The sequence below is a fragment of the Atta cephalotes genome (assembly GCF_000143395.1).
Source record: "Atta cephalotes unplaced genomic scaffold scaffold00023, whole genome shotgun sequence".
NCBI classification, from domain to species: Eukaryota; Metazoa; Arthropoda; class Insecta; order Hymenoptera; family Formicidae; genus Atta; species Atta cephalotes.
In genome coordinates, this window is record NW_012130087.1 from 4,854,761 (window position 1) to 4,874,063 (window position 19,303).

Consider the following 19,303-nt stretch of genomic DNA (forward strand, 5'->3'; position numbering starts at 1 on the left):
CGAGAATTTCTTCTCACCGAGTCAAGTTTTTAAGTTTGGGAACAGAAAGAAGTCACACGGGGCTAAATCCGGAGAATAGGGTGGATGAGGAATCAATTCATAGCCCAATTCGTAGTTTGTCATTGCAACGGTCGACTTGTGGGACGGCGCTTTGTCTTGATAAGCACTTTTTTGCGCGTCAATCTCGCTTCAAATGACTACCAAACGTGAACTATGCGTCCTTTCTGGTTGAAATTTGGTCTGAAGGATTCGAAGAGTGGATCTTTCGAGATGTCGCGTCATCAAATGGATTGTAGCGCCATGGAAATTTATCAAACTTATCAAACGCCCATCTACTAAAGATTTATAATATACGTAACTATAGATTTTTAGTATTCCCAGTAAATAATGCAGCCACAGTTTCGAAATATAACAGAAAAGCTACAAACTGTCAAATGACAACCATAAAATAAAAATGACAATTACTATTTTCACAAAATAAATTTGATGTTTGCAACGCTCATGGAATCATTTCATTCTTGTTGTGTCTATCAAATGTTAAACAAGGACAAAATAATATTCGCGAGTATTCTGTCAAATGGAACGTATTCTATGAAATAAGACAATAGAAAATAATTAAAAAATTAGCAAAAATAAAGATATTAGTATAATAGAAGATTTGTTTTAAAACAATATTAATGACATAGAGATACGCATGTGGGATTTACTTTGAGTTTCTTCACAAGAGATTCAATTGCTCGTTTGCTGAAGCCTTCGCTTTCACCACCTTGACGATGACACATCAACGAATGCACAATGCTTAAGCAGGCATCTGCGCTGGTTGGAGCGCTAGGCGCTATTCCAGTCATCTCTCTCACTGCATTTAAAAAAACATAAGAGTCAAGAATAAATTAGCAAAATCAATAAAATTCTTTATTTTATTTTAATAATTTAAAATACAATAATCTCATTTTAAACATATCTTTTTCCAAATAGTGTATATGAAATAAAATTATTAAAGCTGAAATCAAAATTAAAGATATTAAAAATTTAACTTAATCTTTAATCAATTAATTTTATTCTAGCTGATTAGTTATTAAATATAAATTCCTCGAGACACAAATAAAATATTAATGATAAGAGATAATGATCAATACAAGTATCACATTCAAATATACTATAATGATTATCACTGCGATATTTACACTCTGGATTTGATTGCATGGGGGGCGAGGGATACAAATGACTTCCCCCGCCCGCCAATCCAACCATCTCGGTGAAAGCCGTGGTGGACAATGTCGCGTTCCTTCCCACAAATCACTGGTTTTTCCTTTGGACTTGGTACAGTCCAATCTTTCACATTCTACCATCTAGTGATTCGTGTCCATATACCATGTATCATAACAGTTGCTTTTCTGTAAATAATATTAGTTATATTTTTTTATGAAAACACTATATCCATGCTTTATATCTCAATCATAGTCTTATGCTTGTTTCTATCAATGTAACTTAATTTTAATCTTAGTCCGACTTATTCTTTATCTTTGTCTAATTCTTAGAATTAGAGAAAGATAAAAAATAAGTTGAACAGCGATTAAATTACATTACTAGAAATCAACAGTAAGATGTTAATTCATTTTATTTGTCGTACAACAAAATTTTTCAAACAAATTAATTATAGGAAAGTCTTTAAGTTCTTTAATCTCCAAAAATTTTCTATGTTTTATGTCAATTAATATGCTTAAAAAATATGCCGACAAATAAAATAATACAGAAAAAGACTACAGATAAAGACAATAATTACTCCACTCTGAAATAGTAGATATGAAAAAAAAACAAATTCGTTTAGCTAATATCAACAAATTAGGCCATATCAGTTCAATGAATTATCTATTCTTGATTCAATGTCTCCAATAATCGCTAATAATTGTCGCCGATAACATATCAAGAGCAAACCAGCCTTTGTTTATCTAACATCAACTATGGCATTTCAATATCCGTCAACAATTTATTAATATATCGAATATATGTGTAACGATAAGAATTATCGAAATTGTTCGCGTAAATTCATTCCAGCAAAACGGCTGGAGGCAATGCGACGGAACTTACGTCCGGGCAGCAGGACAAGGCCGAACAGCGGTCGACGAGAGGTCAGGATGATACACGCGGGCAGCATGCACGAGAGATCATTCACGGGATAATTTTTCGCGCTCACACTCCGAAATGAACGTCGACGGCGACGGGTGACGCGCGATGACAGCTGCGCACGGGAAGACGCTCGTTGCGATGTCGGTGGCCGAGCGTCGTCGTCGTCGTTGTCGTCGTCGAGCGGGCACGGCGTGTGACGGCGTGGCGCGGCACAATTTGGCGCAGCACGACGACACTTCTTACTCACAGATTAATCGCCGGGCGCAACGCGCGCGGTTACACCGGTAGAGTGCAGGATTTACTCGCGACGGATCGCCGAGCGTTGCTCCGTCGCATAGGTTAACACATCAATAATACATATCCGCGGGGCGCGGATGATGTCGCCGTGAACAGTCAAGTCGACAGTGCGGCCAAGATCAGTTGAGAATGCCGCGATTCTCAAGGTAGATTCATACTACGAATTGCACGAATGCTGCGATTGGCAGCTCTGCTCGAGCGCTCCTTCTCTGGTCTCATTGGAAACTGCGAGTTGGACCTGAATGGAGAGAAGAAATCTGTGAGGGCCGGTTTCACTAACGTCGATCAAGTTTAATCTTGATTAACTGTCAACCGCAATTGGTCGATTCTATTAAACATAAAACACGATTGATCAGTCAACGGCCGATATGCCTAACCGGCATTGGTGAAACTGACCCTGAGAGAATTTATTGGTTTTTTTTGCGTTTTTTATGCTAGTTGCACTTTCGGCACTTAAAATAAGATAGATATATATTCCTGCTTGCGAAAGGAAGTAGAAAGAAAAAATAAAGTGAAAAAGTGCAATTTATGAACGCTGAGCAGATGTTGCTAAATTAAGATTTGTATTAAACAAAATGTATAGCATCAAAAAAATCAACGTTGTAGGATTTCAAAGGTCGTCAGACGAGTTATTTATAATTGGTTACTGTTTTCAATTTCATTTGGACTTTAATCTGAAATATATAGCATGTTACTTAATAAAAATATAATTTTACTGCAAAAATGTCAACATTAGAGTATATAATATTAACTTCTAAATTCTAATTTAGAATATATCTATATGTTGTATTTTACATTACATACATGACGTAATTAAATGACAATTTTCTATTATTATTCTTATGAAAAATAGCAATTAATAAAATAAATCCTTAGAATATGTAATACCATATTATTGTATAATTTATTGTTTTAATCTTACATAATCATAAAAAGAAGATTTAAAAAATGGCATGTTTCATGTCTTTTAGTTTAAAGAAAAGTTTATCAAATGGGGGTGTAACTCAGTGGTAGAGTGTCTGCTTCGCATGCTGAAAGTCCTGGGTTCAAATCCCAGCTCCTCCAATCTTTTTTTTTTTTGAAATTTTTAACATATATGCTTAATATATATATGCAGCACATATAATTGTAAACTTGTTTGTTTTATTACAAAAAGCTGTCTAACATTATAAATATTTTTTGTCCTCTTTCTCTCTTTAATTGATTTATATATTATGATTGAAGATTACAAAAGGTCATTACCAATATATTTAATTGCATTTATTTGTTATTAAAAATTGCCATTTACTTTGTTACATATAAATGATACTGGTATACAATATTAATTACATCTATGTAATAATCATAATTTAATAATCGGAATACATCAATCAGTTATCAAAAAAAACTACAAGTTATATGCGAATTCGATTAAAACTAGAAATACTATAACATAGTAATTTGGCCATGAAACGATAAACTTTTGATTGGTCCGTTATTTTTGACAATTTCAGTAAGTTAGAATAAGTAAAATAGTATAAATTAGAATGAGAAAAGCATAAAAACAGACAATATATAGGGTATCCCGTAATTTTTTGCCTAAGCGTTTTTGTGTAGATAGAACGGAACTAAACTGAGTATCGGTTCTCAACTTTTATAGTGAAAATGTGAGCCATCTCACATCGTGTGATTCCCTAACTTTCGTCATGGTGCAATTGCAAGCAATCTCAAGGGAGTTCGTTCGGCAAGAAATTTCTTGTCGAATAGTAAGATCCGAGAAAGAAAGACTGAGAAATAGACCGAGAGAGGAACCACAGCCGACTGAATCGACTGAATTGATAGTTTTAAGGTTTAAATATATAGTTTTGCACAATCCAAAGACAAAAATAAAATCAAATAGCAATATACATGGCAGCAATTTTGTTACTGGATGAAAAGGATGAAGAGATCTTCGAACCACATATGAGAATTACACGAAGAATGCTTAGAGATATAAATATTTATTTTCAACAAAATTGACTTTGACTAAATAATGACAGAAAATCGTTTAGGTCCAGTTCCATGACTCACGGTTTATTTTTAATTACTTTTAATCGAATTCGACTTATTCATCATCCGTTTTCAATTCTAGAACTGGAAAAAAATTAGGAATAAATTGAATTTTATGGTCGTAGTCCGATTTATGCTGATAATGCTCATGAGCATCGTTTATCTTCGTTTAACATTTGACAAACAACAAAGATAAAATGATTTTTAAGTGTGAGCGTGAATCGGACCGCGAACTATGTTTCATTTCACATTTTCACGTTTTTCTCCATACCGGCAAATCTAGTGATTTCGTATTTTCACTTCGTCGTTACAGAATCACGCGGATAAACTCATGAGATGAAAGTGTGAAAAGTGAGTGATTCTCATTCGAATTCAGAAGCGATATCCTCATTTTTGCAATAATTAACGAGATATTAATGCTAAAAGTTGAATATTGATCTTCAATAATTTTTTACTCAAATATTATTAACTTTACAGAAAAAAAGCAAGAGACAAAAATTCTTTATTTTCTTCTTATATATAGAACTCTAAGAATTTTTTTCAGAATTTTTGATCAACTGTTTAATACTGCATTTTCTTATTGTTATCAATATCAGAAAATATTATTAAAAAATTCTGAAAAAAAATTCTCAGAACTCTATGAGAAGGAAATAAGCAATTTTGTCTCTTGCTATTTTTCTGTAAAGTTGATAGTATTTGAATAATAATATTCAGTGATTTTTAGTAATTGAAAACTAATATTCAGTGATTTTTAGTAATTAATATCTTTTTAACTATTGCGAAAATTGTAAAATGGTAGAGGACTTTTTGACTTAATTTTTTTTAGTCCGCTATTTACATAAAAGCGCCTGGCAAAAAATTACGAGACATCCTATATTGTGTGTGTGTGTGTGTGTATTGTATGTATCTTTCTTTTTCATTCTTATTTAGACAAAATTGCTCGTAGCCAAGTAGTATTTGTATAATATATTCAAACAATGTGAAAGTTACAAAAGTGAGCGTATTTATTGGAATATTTGTAATTTTATTGATTATTTAATAAATTTGCTCACTTTTGTAATTTTCAAAGTCCGAATTCGTTTCAAGATTATATTGAACTCAGACTTTGTTATAAGTCTCTAATTAAAATGAATTTCCCGCGCTCGCGCCGCGAGAGAAACGTGAAGTTAGTCAAATTATGAATACGTTTTGGCGTTGTTTCTACTCGCATTGTAAATTGTTAAGCGCTCACTACTATTAATATATTCTTTCAGATCTAAAATGCTGATTGGATGATCTAAAAGAATACACCAATAACAGCAAATGCTCACTCAACTGTTGAGTTCGCTGAACGCAGCCAAAACAGTACAATACTAATCGTTAATATAAGTCGCATTCAGCTGTTGCAGAACAAATCCGTGAGCGCTGCTATTGATGTATTCTTTTAGATCAGCGAGCATTCATGGATCCGCTCCGCAACAATTGAATCTGTTGAATGCGCATAATTATTGACGACACTGATAACGATAACATAAGTGAATTATGATATACAGTAACTTACTCATCAATTTAACAAATTACAATGCGAGTAAAACAACACCAAAATAAAAACATATTGATAATTTGATTAACTTCATGTTTCTCTCGCGGTGCGGGTGCGGGAAATTCATTTTAATTAGAGACTTATAACAAAGTCTGAGTTCAATACAGTGTATCTTGAAACGAGTTCGGAATTGAAAATTACAAAAGTGAGCAAATTTATTCCGCAACCATCTTGATCGTGAGGAAAATATCTTTTTTCGCGCGCAATACGTCTTGGGACCCTCGCGAATGTCGATCAAGGGCCGATTAATCTCAATCAATGAAGTTGGCCAATCAACATTGGTTGTATAAGTTGATTATTGGTCAACTTCACTGATAAGACTTAGGACTACCAACGACTCATTGTTAATCAAAATTAGCATAAGGAGAAATGTCCGCCAGGCCGGCCTCACAAGCGACATCCGACATCGGCGAACCGTTCTAGAACGGAAGAGTGGACGACGGCATCGAGGCCTGACTCATCCTCTACCAATATTATTTGGTCAAAACAGTAGGATAAGGCGATAATAAATTATATACTGGCCTAGTTCCACTGAGGATTTAAACCGGATCAGAATGTAAGAATCAACCAACTATAGTTGAGTATTCCTCTGTTACAGTCGAACGACAGGGGAATGCTTGACTGTAGTTGGTTGGTTCTTACATTCTGATCCGGATTAAATCTTCGGTGGAAACTAGGCTATTGATATAAGACGATATAAGGAGACCGACGTTTTGGCGCGATCTGAGGGTCGATTCTGTATCTTCAAACAAGGTGAAAATTACAAAAGTGAACAAATTTATTAGATGTTGACCAATGAAATTATTAGTATTCTAGTAAATTCGTTCACTTTTATAATTTTCATCTCATTTCAAGATACAGAATCGATCCTCTGCTCATAATGAGATCCGAGATATTCCACAAGTGCAACACGTCTACGATGTTTTCATCAGAGCACACCAAATCGCAGACGCCGACAGATTGGTTTCAAACAACTTCTAGAAAACGTCAATGAAGAACATTTTCGTATCACACAGTGAAATACAAGAAGCTTGAAACGTTGCGCTTTTTTTATGCGTTCCTGCGACAAGTCATTCGCCGTGTTTCATTTTTTCGATTTGTAATGTGAACATTACTTATGGTTCTTTTTTTTATTTTTGTTTTATTAAGTTTACTACTAATAGGAGACCTCTTTTTTCACGATTTGCACATTGTAAACCTTCCTTCCCTCTAAAAAAGAAACAAAACCTTTAAAAAATATAAAAATGTAAAAGGCCATCGATTTGCTTCGCCGATCGCGAATATACATATTCTTGACATGCTTGTAATCCAGTACCGCAATTATTCTCATCTATCATGATACTTAATTTTTTGATTTTCACGTTATGCCTATGTATCAGTGTATAAAGTTGGAAGTATCGGATTGACGGAATGTCCGATCGTTTCGTTAATTAATCCACACACGGAATTCCTGCATTTCGACGAATCGCCATTTGTTGGAAGGATTCGCGAAAGACAGAATGTGATTCTGTCGAAGAAGAGCCAAGATGGAAAGAGAAAGAATTGAATAGCGTCGCTTCTTGCCTACTAATTATTCACGGTGAGTGCCCTATATTTTTACTTATTACAAGAGATGTTGTATTTGACGATCGCAACGATCATTTTGTCTCTGTTTATTAAATGTTAAATAAAGACAAATAATCCAAATGTCGTGAGCGCCAAGTGAATTCGTATGTACATCCACAATAATAGTTGCTTTCCATTTACACATAAGTGAAATTGAGTCTGAAGTGAGCTGAATATTTTGTACTCATTGTCAGACTAATGACGTCACTACTTTCTTATTTTAGTAAAAAATCATATGTCAACACAAATTTATAACCTCACTTTGAAATGAATTTATGAGACTTATTAAAGCAACAGGTCTTGATCTTAGGCCTAGTTTCACATCTCACGATTAACCGAGGTTCAACTTATTTCTCTTTCCAATTCTAGAATTGGTAAGGCCTAGTTTCACAACTCATGCTTAACTGCAGGAAGAAAGACTGCGCACAACAGAAGGAATAAGAAATTAGGAATAAAGAATAAATAATTTCAACCTATCAGAAACTATCTATCAAATCAACCTATCAGAATATATTCCGATTTCTGATAGATTAAAATCGTTTATTCTTTATTCCTTATTCCTGTTATTGTGCGCAGGGTTTAAAGGAGACTTCACTGCCTCCACTGGTTGTCAAAACCAGTGATGCGAATTTTGGGCCTTAGCACGGTTATTAGCATGAAGAGAGTATAGACACACATGCATGTGCAAGTATACACAGATATGGACTCATCTTAGTATGTGTACTTTTTTATGTCCCCTTCATGCTAGTAACCATGCTGCAATCGGCTCGGAAATAACTCGGAATTTGCATCATTGGTTAAAACATGGATCGATTTTGCGTTTCGAGTTAAATTTCGATTCTCGACACTCGCAGCGCTTAATGTAAACTTTGTAGTCCTACGCACAATGAGTGCATCATAGGAAAAAGTGTCACAAACAGAAACTTAACCCTGTTAAAGAAAAAAAAGCGATTTTTGGTCTGTTTTTTGTTCCTGCACTAGACTTTTCTAGAAAGCTCTTTCTCGTTTTCAACAAATATCAAATGTATATCTATCTCACTTTAAGTTCTAAAAGTGTACACTAGTTCAGCTACAGAAAACAGATCTTTTGTCTGCGGTTAATCTTTCTTCCTGAAGATTAATCGCCGAGGTTATGTCCGTGATATTTTTTCCTACGGCGCACTCATGAAGAATCGAGGAATCCTTCATGGAGGCTTTCTCCATCTTAAAATAAGGATGAATACGGGTTGTTAGTCTCAATCGATGAAGTTGATCACTCAACGTCGATTGTACAAGTTATCTATTGACCAACTTCACTGATAAGACTTAGAACTATCAACTATCGACTCACTGTAGAATCAATAAAGAATTATGGCTCCGGCACACCAGCGCGACACGCGATATCCAATGACAGTATATCTTTGGAATAAGAATATCGATAAAGCTGTACAGTCGTTTTGGATATCGCGTGTTGCGCGCGATGAACATCGCGTTGGTGTGCCGAAGGCATTAATTGTGAGTTGTGAAACTGGGCCTTGTAGACAGATTATAAGTAAAAATTCAGTTGAATCTCATTTGTTAGAATGCAAAAGAAATGCATTCAATTGAGTTACGACGACACAAGTGAGAATTAGTAAATGGAAAGCAACTAATGTATGAAATTTGTCACATTTTATCTTTTTTTTGTTAAAATCAAATTATTCAGGATTAATGTATGTGTACATATCAGATATTCGATGACTTTAACGCAGTTTTTAAGTAACATAGATTTAAATAATTGTGCAGAAAATCGCCATTTGTCGCCTACCGATTCTGTTCATTGTGAGTGTTCTACATTTCTGTTCATTGTGAGTGTTTTACATTTCTGGAGTGCGCTCCATTTCATGATATATTATTTTATTCTTTTTAATATTCAGTGAACAACAAAAATAAAGTGTACAAAAAATATAATGCGTGTCATGCATGAAACGGAACGCACTCCTGTTACAATGTATCAAATTTGCATTCTGTCCTTTTTGTTAAATAATCAAATTATTCGAGATAACATGTATTTATATAGGTTTTCGACGCTAACGCGGTCTTTAAGTAACATAGATCTGACGTAATTGCGAGACCTTGGGTGAATTCTCCTTTTCCAGGAAACGTAATATATTTCCCAGAGCTGTAAAACGAACGTAAATTTATTCAGATACTTATATCATAGTATTTACATAAATATATTTGAATATGTCTATTTAGAAACTGACATTTATGTGACTATTTAAATAGACGTGTCATATTTAAGTCTCCATTTATAATCTTTTTGACGAAATTTCATTTTCCAATTTCTCCGAAATGAAGGATGGATTAAATAAAGATTTTAACATTTAATTAAAAAAAAATATTTGATAATTTAAGAGATATAAAAAATAATCCATGAATTTTTCCACATTTTTTTAAAGCTTAGAACAATAAAAAAAATTTGGAACAGAAAAAAGAGATTTGCCGACGAAGAGTTAAATATATACATATACTTTTAAAAGTAATTCTGATCAAACTGTGATTGATATTGATTAATTTTGTATTAATTTGTTAATTTTAAAATTATTAACTTTTATTGTTTAACAAATGGAAAAAAGATTAAATTAGGAGCAAGAATTATATAATCAAGAAGAGAATTATATAATTTAATAAATATATCAGAAATTTTGCTTTAAGTTAATAATTTTGATAGTTAATTAAGTTAATTATCGATTAAATTAATTAGAGGTTTATTTTTATCCAAAAATAGGAATTTAGTCAGCTGGATTCGTAAAAATAAGTTGTCTCGTGTTTAATTTGATAAAAAATGACAATAGTAAATGCCATTGTAATGTCATTGTTTTTACATTACCTTTTTTATCCTTAGAATCCATGAACAGACTGATAATGGAAAACCGACTCAATCGACTCAGAGAGTACAACAGATTCGCGAGCAATTCCGTGTCTTTCGGTGTACAAAATTGTTGATCCAAGCAACGCAAAATGAGACTGAACATCGCTGCATCTAATTTGTTGCCTATAACTGCAGATTAAAATTATTTCTTGAATTCAGACTCATTTTAAAACTATACATATTAGACAATACATTAAGATGTAAGATTATAAAATTAAAGAGTAGAATTCGACCAATTAAATAATTTTAATCTTAATTTATTTTGTTCTGATTATTTGAATTCTAATGTCTATTTTTTTAAATTTTCGAGGGGAAATTGGGGACAAAAGTAATAAGAGAACAATAGTAACATCGTTAATATTTCTTAAACTATAGATATGTATATAATAGATATGTGTATGCAACTGCATGGTAAAATTCTGTAGATAAATCGGCATTGAATCGTTCGTTACATGCTGATTCTCGTGGAATATGCACGAGTGCAAGAGCAGAAATTACTTTTTTCATGCATCAAGTAAGTTTTATTGCGTGCATAAAATCTAAAATATTTTTTTTCTTTATAACGAAGGTATAATGTATTTTAATATGTTTTATTGATTATCTGTGTTGATGGTTCTTGTCTAGATTTTTATTTAAAAAATTTACTATAAATCATAAAATACCATTAGAGGACAATAGTAACATCGATTCTTGGGATCAGTTGTAATATTACAATTGTCCCCGAATTTACTTGATTTTATTTTAGTATTATTTTGTACAATGTTATTTCTATTTTTCTTCATAGTATAGCTGTTAACAAGAAAACACAAGATGAGAAAAAAATTATATACAAGAAATGTTTTTATATAAACAGACATTTAAATAGATTATTCTATAAAGGACCAGTTATCCATTCATGCAGCTGCAAGAAAGAGTATGACTTATGTAGTTGTATCTCTGGCAAATGTGATACAATTATTCCCCTCTATTGTTACAATCATCCATGAGAGTGGGATGGTTGTAACAAAATTCCTCACAGTCTTTAAACAAATATAACTTTTTTCTAGTTACATAAAAAAATTAAACCAAAGAAAATTTTGTAGCTAAATAAATTCTATATCTAAAGATACATTTTTTAAATGTAATTATATTTTAACTATTACAACATTTTAAAGTCAAAAACTTTTTTATCCCTGGTCTCTCCTAGATTGATACAGATTTTAAACGCTCTGAAATTCATGTCGAAATTGGAGATAAAATTTTCTTTAATTTTATATGCCACATAAGATGGGACATTTGAAGAATTACATATGTATAAAATATTAAAGTATAAAAGTATAAAATAAAAAAGTATATTAAATTATATAGCATATATAGAATTTTGTTCTAAATTATATGCGAATTATGAATTATAGAATAAATTTGTCTAAAGTGTAAAATATATTATTATTATATTATAAAAATAATTTGATATATATATAATTATTTAATTAACAACACAACAATATTTTAAGCGATTATATATATGAGCAAATTATAAGGTATTGAGCATGAACTAAATTCTATGAAGATTTTGAAAAAGATTCTGTGAAATCGAAATGTTAATCAACATTGTAATTTAGAGAAAATAGATAGTTTTAAGCAATTTTACACCTTTATAATTTGCTCGTATATAGAGTCGCTTAAAATATTTTTGTGTTTCTAAGCAAAAAAATGAGTGAGTATTGTTTTTGTTTATTAATTATTTAATGTTTCATTTAATATATAAAACGTAGACTGCATTGAAAAAATATACATGTAATTTAAATGTTAATTTTAATGTAATTTAAAAATGCATGAAAATTACATGTTTATGACTGGAAAATTACCTAAATCTGAGTGAAAATTTTGTTTTCCAGATTTTTTTTAATTAAAAAAATACATATTAATGGTAAAATATATGTAAAAATATATGTAAAAATACTACTTTTATGTAAAAATAATTTGAAGTTTTAAATTTAAGTGTTATGTTTATAACATATAAACAAAAAAATTTCACGCGAAATTACAGAAAAAATAGAATTTTACATTTGTGTGATTATTGTAACTAATCAGAATTTGTATGCTCAATGCATCAAAAAAAAAGATGAGCGAAGCAAAGAGGTTAGGTTTGCTCGCTTTTATATTTTACATTTTGTACGTGAAATTCCATGTTCAATGGAATTCCAAAAATACATATTGTATGTGAAATTAATATAATCTGTAATTTTGCATGTTAATTATAATAAAACATGATTATGCTAGAGAGTAAGATTGAAAAAGATTCAATATGAGCATATAAATATTTTTTTCAGTGAGCGTGCGATTATAGTTCAGCGTTAGCGTGTTAAGTTATCATCTCAGAAGTCGTAGGGTCGAATCCCGTCGATAAATAAATGCGATTCCAAAAATTGTAAAATATGCGACACGTAATGTAATTAATAAATTGTATTTGAAACTGTAAGTTAATTCTACATATGAATTATAAAAAAGTAGCGTATGTTAAAAATTAAAAAAATTTTTTCTCATATTTGAATTTAATTTCTATATATTTACATTTAATACGTGCAAAAATTAGTCTGAAGCTATATAAGACGGACATAGAAACGAAAAACGAAAACACGTTTTTATAGAGACATATACGCCTAACATTCTATGATTATACGTGTGCTCCTACTGCGAAATGTTATATTGTATATAAAATTCCATGTTCAATGGAATCTCGAAAATACATATTGCATGTGAAATTAATATAATTTGTAATTTTCTGTAAACTGCAATATTATATGATTATGTTGGGTGGAAAAAAACCTAGCATAATCATGTAATTTTCAACAAATACTTTTTTCAATGTAGACTAAACCACCATAGTATTAGTCAATATTATGATGAATATTATTTAGTAATGAATATTATTTACTTTTATTCATGTCCTCGTGTGCTATACATCGCAAAAGTTTTGCGTGCAACTCTAGATTAACATCATCCTTCAGAGATTGCCATAGACGTAAAAATTCGTAAGGAGATTCGATGTTCAGTTTCTGAAACAGATTACATGAAATATCTTTTATTTCTCGTTTTCTTTTAAATGTTTTCTTTTAATTTATATTTTTTATTAGTCGTACGATTTCTGCTCTTTCGAGCAAGTTAAATTTCTTTGCAATTTTTTGAAAATGTTGTTTGAGAATTTTTAAATATAAGAAAATATAAGTTGTATATGTACCATATTTTGAAATCTGAAATTATATTACCTGAAGATCCATTTCCAATTTGTTTTCTATTTGACACTCGTTAGTAATAATTTTGTTTGATGTACTCGCTTTAATCTTGCTTTCCTTTTCAGAAGTTAGTTTTTTGTTTTTGTCTATACTTGATTTTTGATTTAATAGCATATTACTCTCCTCTTTTGTCTTTTTTTTTATTTTCATCCTTACTTCGTTATCACTAGTTATCTTTGATTTCTCATACTTATCAGTTTGAATTTGGCTGGATTTTGAGTTTGTTTCAGTCTTGCTCTCTTTTTCGAGGAAGATTAATTCTTTATTTTTATTCATATATGATTTCTTTGTTGCATTTTTTTCTTCTATCGGACTCATTCCTTTCTTTGCTTCTTCCTTCACTTTGCCAGAGTCGGTAGATTCCATCGATTTCTCATACGCTTCGTCGCTCGGAAGCTCTTCAATGATAACTGTAGATGGCTTCGTTTTATTCATAGGCGATGACACGCATGAAAAGATAGACTTTTCCAATCTACCCTTTGCGCCACGCAATTCAGGAAATGACTCGCGCGAAATCATGAAAATATCTTCGCTCCCGGGGTCTTGCGATCTTGTCGTTTTATTTTTGGCGCCGAAATTCCTCGCAACAGGTGATAATTTATCACCGCTCGATGAATCGCGTGTTGTTTTCTCGTTGCTTTTATTTGCCATGGTATCCGCTACTGCTGCTGCTACTGCCGTCGCTTTGTTGCTCTTGGTTTCCACGCAGTAACTCGCTTTTAAATGCGGTTTCGTTGCAATACTTCGCGACGGTCCTGGCGCTCTGTCGCAATAACATATATCGCTGTTAACACTCAGTTTCGAATACTCAATGCTATTTGCTTTCACTTCAGTTCTCTTCGTTTTTATATGTTCGTTCTTGTTTTCATCATCGTTCATATTTTCTTCGATCTTCATCCTGTTTAGAATAGTTATAATTTATTGCTACAATTAATATAGACCACATTTATTAATCACATATTAATCATAATTAATATAATGATCACATCTTTTTATGAATTGTCATAATTTTAACTGCAATTACAAATAAGTATTGTAAATATAATAATAATAATAATAATAATAATAATAATATCGTAATGCCTTGAGACTTTAAAATTTATCAATTTAAATTTATTCGATAAAAGTTGTAATATATGATATTATTTATTATTTATTATTATCATCAATAATACTGGAATTAAAAATTGAATTTCTACCTTATTTTCCTTGACTTGGATGGCTTTTTCAACTTGTTTACACAGGATATTGCTGTTTTATTAGTTGGTTCTAATTTTAAAACAGCTTCGTAATCTGCCAGAGCCTGTATAAAATAATATATTAGTTAATTGTAACACAAGATTTACGAAATATTACTTAAGGTCATTCTGCATAAATTGCAAACGCAAAATATAGTTCGCAATGTTTGTCGTGAGAACAAATCAAATGTTAATGATATTATTGACTGCTTCTGATTGACTGTTGCGACAAATGTTGCGAACTACGTTTTACGACTTATGTAGAATAATTATTATAAATCAATATGAATGTTATATCTGCAACTTGGTGTGCAATTTTTATACCTCATGCGGTTTTTCTAGATGCTCCAGAGATAATGCTCGACGAAGGAGCGCTTTGATATTTTTGTAATCCATTGTGAGTACCGTGTTGCAGTCGTTAAGCGCGTCCTCATAATGCTGTAGCTTTATAACTGAACGCAATATATGGCTCATTGGGATCTTATTATGCAACACAAAATTTTGCGATATTTTGACGAATTTTGAATTAAAACAACACAAAATATCTTACTTTGCTAGTAATAATAATAATAATAATAATAATAATAATAATAATAATAATAATATGATCTTTAATTTTTCAATTTTTTTATCATTTTAAATGATTCATCTCGAATAATTCATTCAAAATTTACATTTTGTAAAAAAAATATAAGAACTCGAATATCTTTAACTGTTTTATCGTATAATCGCGTATGATTATTAATTTACTGTAATCAGAATGAAAAGAGCAAAAGAATAAGTTTTCTTACATGTCATAGCACGATTGTTGTAGGCATTTAGATTCGAATCTATGTCAATGCTAGCATTATAATGCTGAAGAGCTTCCTCATAATCAGCCGCTCTGAAGGCTTCATTCCCTTTTTCTCTTTCTTGTTCCGCCATTACGTTAATTTCCGTACCAGTTAATGAAACTAACAGTAGATTAGGAGATTTAGTAAATCTAATTTAAGAGGGATCAGGATCCAATTTTGATTAAAATTAATAGGTGGTCGAGATTATAAATTCTATGAAAATTAATAAGAGAAACTAAATGTACGAACTGTCTGGAGCACTCTGTGAATTTACAGTCAGACAGCTCTTTACTCTCTTAATTAACCGTCGTGACATTTTAAAGACGTTACTTTATGAACATACGTTTATCAACTGTCGTTTTATACGCCATTTTATTCGTTTTATCTAATTCTTTTCGTTGTTCCTGGATTCTCTTCATTTCGACCTGTCGTTGCTCGTCTTGCAGGTCTATCCTGTTTATTTCTGTGTCAACGTCGTATTTATCCCAAGCCCCATAATCACACGAGGCAATTCGTTTAGGTTTGCATTTTTTCTCATTAATCTTCGTCTTTTTAGCCTTAAAACACGATATATGATTTAAGGCATTAAATTAATTCTTATACATTATGTTTTCTATAAGTAAGCCTAATAAATATAGAAGTCTATTAAGAGTTTAGTTTTGTATCAATTAATAATTTCTTGCAATTTAAAAATAGTTTATTGATTTTGACTTTAAGAATTAATTCATTGATTAATAGGAAAATACATATAATAATGTATATCATAAAATACGAATTTGAAGAGGCATTAATATTTCAAATTATTGCAATTTTAAAGCAAGAGACACTTAAGACATTTTAACAAAATGTACATCTCTGTACTTTGATTATTGTATCGATATACTTTTGTAATATTCGTTTTTATCTGTCGAATTTCTGGCTGTAGACAGGGTTCGTTGATAAGGATAGCTTTCCCTTCGTCCAAATCTTTCTCACGAGATTGCATCTCGCACGTCCAATTGCTGATGTCGTCGTCGATTTCCTGCTGTTCATTCGCATTTAACATATTTCGTCTCAAAACTGGCTCCACCTTCCTCAAAAGAGCGCTTGTCGGTTTAATCTTAGCGAGACGCTCCTCCGCGTGCTTCGTCAAATCTGGATAGTCTCCCTCTTCCCCAGAACTAGTATTAAAACCGCATGTGGAGAAGTTTATGACGAATCGTTAATAAATGTGCCGGAAAATAACAGGTTTAATGACATTTTAAGCAATAGGGTTGCAAATCTCGCTAATGATTAGTGCAAAAATTAAAAATGTCAGTATGTACTATAATTACCATAATGTACTGAGGATTAGTTGAGAGATATTCAAAATAGGAAGCGTTAAGATATTAATACTATTTTGCATAAAGAGGGTCTAAGAGGCACCAGGCTTTGCAAACCTGATTGGCAGAGGTATAGAAAATTTTTTAACGCATCAGAGTGCAAGATAAAATAATAATAAACGAAGTAATCAATTAGCGTCAACACGAACGTTGTTTCTTCGCTCGTCCGGAGTTTCCGGCGTCTCAAGAAACTCACCGTAAGATGAGAACGATTCGCTCCAGTGTTTTCCCATCGGTGCATTGCGATATGAATTCGTACGAGACATTTTCCACCGGTATGTTGTATCTCTCGAGCAGAGTTTTTTTCTCAGGTCTTTCCACGACGCTAATTATATCTGTTTCCTTTTCGTTGCCCATGATAATGAACGCGAAAGTGGAGAGAACGATTCGAAGATTACACTGCAAATAGGTTATCTTCTATCCACGCGTTTGACAGAGGCAATGGTTGAGTAGCGGTTGAGTAAAGATCGAACCGGATTTTTTGGATTCTCTAAGAGTGCATACCAATTACCTCGAATTACTACTCTGATCTCGTGACTCTGACGTCGTTGATGGTTGTCTTCGCTGACGCGCCCTTTTGATTCATCAAGTTACCACGGATACATAAGTTGTTGATTTTCTGCGCAATTTGGACCTTCCTTCGTAACGATCAATAATACCTGAGATACATACAAATTTCCACGAAGAAGAACGTTAAAGGATTGCATGTCGTGCGTCCTTAAAAATCTTTTCTCAAATATTAATATTAGGATCAGATTTATTTAAATTTTTGCAAAAAAAAGCTTTATTTAGAGCTTTTGTTAGATTATTCGCTTATATTCAATAATAAAATTTTCAAAAATTCTTAAAAAAGATGGTCTTATAGTCTTATCTTTCTTCGACACATTTCTACAAGAACAGTTAAAGTATTTAAAAATTGTTGAAGTATTTAAAAATTTAGGTACAGATACAGATTTGAAAATGTGATTTTTCACGAGGTAATATTTTTCATAATAAATTTATTAACAGTTTTAACATATTAACATGATGCTTTATAATATGATGCTTGATGGTAACATCAAATTATTAAATTGCTTGCCAATTTAATTCGCGATTACTAGAGTAATTTTAATTGCGTTTATAATCTGGAAAAACAATTCGGCGCGCAGTTCTAAAAAGACTACAATATGATATATCTATAAGTACATATATTAATAATTCAAGATTGAATTATTTAAAACAATGAAGATTCAGCTTCGACCGTAATAGACATTTTTCTAGTATTAATTGTGTTTCTCACATATGCGGTCTAAAATAAAAGATTCTTAAAAATGTGATTTTATTACGTCATCAAAATAATTATATAGAATATTTAAGTGATAACAATGTGTTACTACTACAAAAAGTTAACATTTTAATAATTAGTTTGTGTGCTCTACATAATTATTTTCGACGATCTAAAGAATATTCAGACCTGTATTTAGCTGAATTTTTAGATACTTCGGCAAAAACTTCCCAACCTATGAAAGAAGTTACAGTACGCGTATCTATTTGTATTACATCCTATGAAGACCGGCCACACGGTGAAGTATAGCAACGCGTCTAACAAGGATAAACTCGCATTTCCACCTTCGTCGGCGCCGCGTCGTGCCCGAGAGGAGTATTCTTCTCCCCTTTTCCGACACAACCTCCTCCTCTCGTGTACACGCGTACGCTTGCTTGCTTGTTAACACGGCAGTTGGCTCGCAATCTCATCGTAACGCGACGCGACGCGACGCGACGCAACGCGAAGTGCAGCAGTACACGGTGAACGAAAGAGCCGTGCAATCGTCGTGGTCGTGATCGTCGTTGTCGTCGTGGTCGCCGTCGCCGCCGTCGCCGCCGTCGCCACCGCCGTCGCCACCGCCGCCGCCGCCGCCGCCGCCGCCGCCGTGCCAGTCCCGGTGAGCGAGCGCTCAGCGCAGCCAAGTGCATATTAGACGAGACGACTGCGAACGCCGCGCATTCGCCGGCGAGCGCTCGCTCAGAGTGGAGAGTGCTGCGACTTGCGAGTTGTTGTGCCGCGTGTTTTTACCTCTCTCTCTC

General features: G+C 32.5%; 1 protein-coding gene and 1 non-coding gene across 2 annotated transcripts; one reads left to right on the forward strand and one right to left on the reverse strand.

Annotated features, from left to right (window-relative positions):
- Window positions 1–3,417: 3,417 nt before the first annotated feature.
- Window positions 3,418–3,489, forward strand: Trnaa-cgc. Its single transcript has one exon. It is a non-coding gene; the product is annotated as a tRNA-Ala (tRNA).
- Window positions 3,490–9,699: 6,210 nt separating this feature from the next.
- LOC105619963 (RNA polymerase II-associated protein 3) lies at window positions 9,700–17,596 on the reverse strand. The gene is made up of 10 exons (XM_012201476.1): window positions 17,436–17,596; window positions 16,762–17,038; window positions 16,222–16,435; window positions 15,837–15,998; window positions 15,370–15,497; window positions 15,007–15,110; window positions 13,781–14,705; window positions 13,450–13,570; window positions 10,491–10,661; window positions 9,700–9,779 (listed from the first exon to the last, which is right to left on the reverse strand). The coding sequence occupies exons 1-10, from the start codon at window positions 17,594–17,596 to the stop codon at window positions 9,700–9,702; spliced, it is 2,343 nt and encodes a 780-aa protein (XP_012056866.1).
- Window positions 17,597–19,303: the final 1,707 nt, after the last annotated feature.

What these genes read in the sequence shown, in the direction of transcription:
- LOC105619963 (XM_012201476.1), bottom strand. Translation starts at nt 17,596, where the DNA reads ATGGGCAACGAAAAGGAAACAGATATAATTAGCGTCGTGGAAAGACCT. An exon ending in CGAATCGTTCTCATCTTACG is followed by an intron (nt 17,039 to 17,435) that starts GTGAGTTTCTTG and finishes TTTTAATACTAG; the next exon opens with TTCTGGGGAAGAGGGAGACT. An exon ending in CAACAATCGTGCTATGACAT is followed by an intron (nt 15,498 to 15,836) that starts GTAAGAAAACTT and finishes TATTGCGTTCAG; the next exon opens with TTATAAAGCTACAGCATTAT.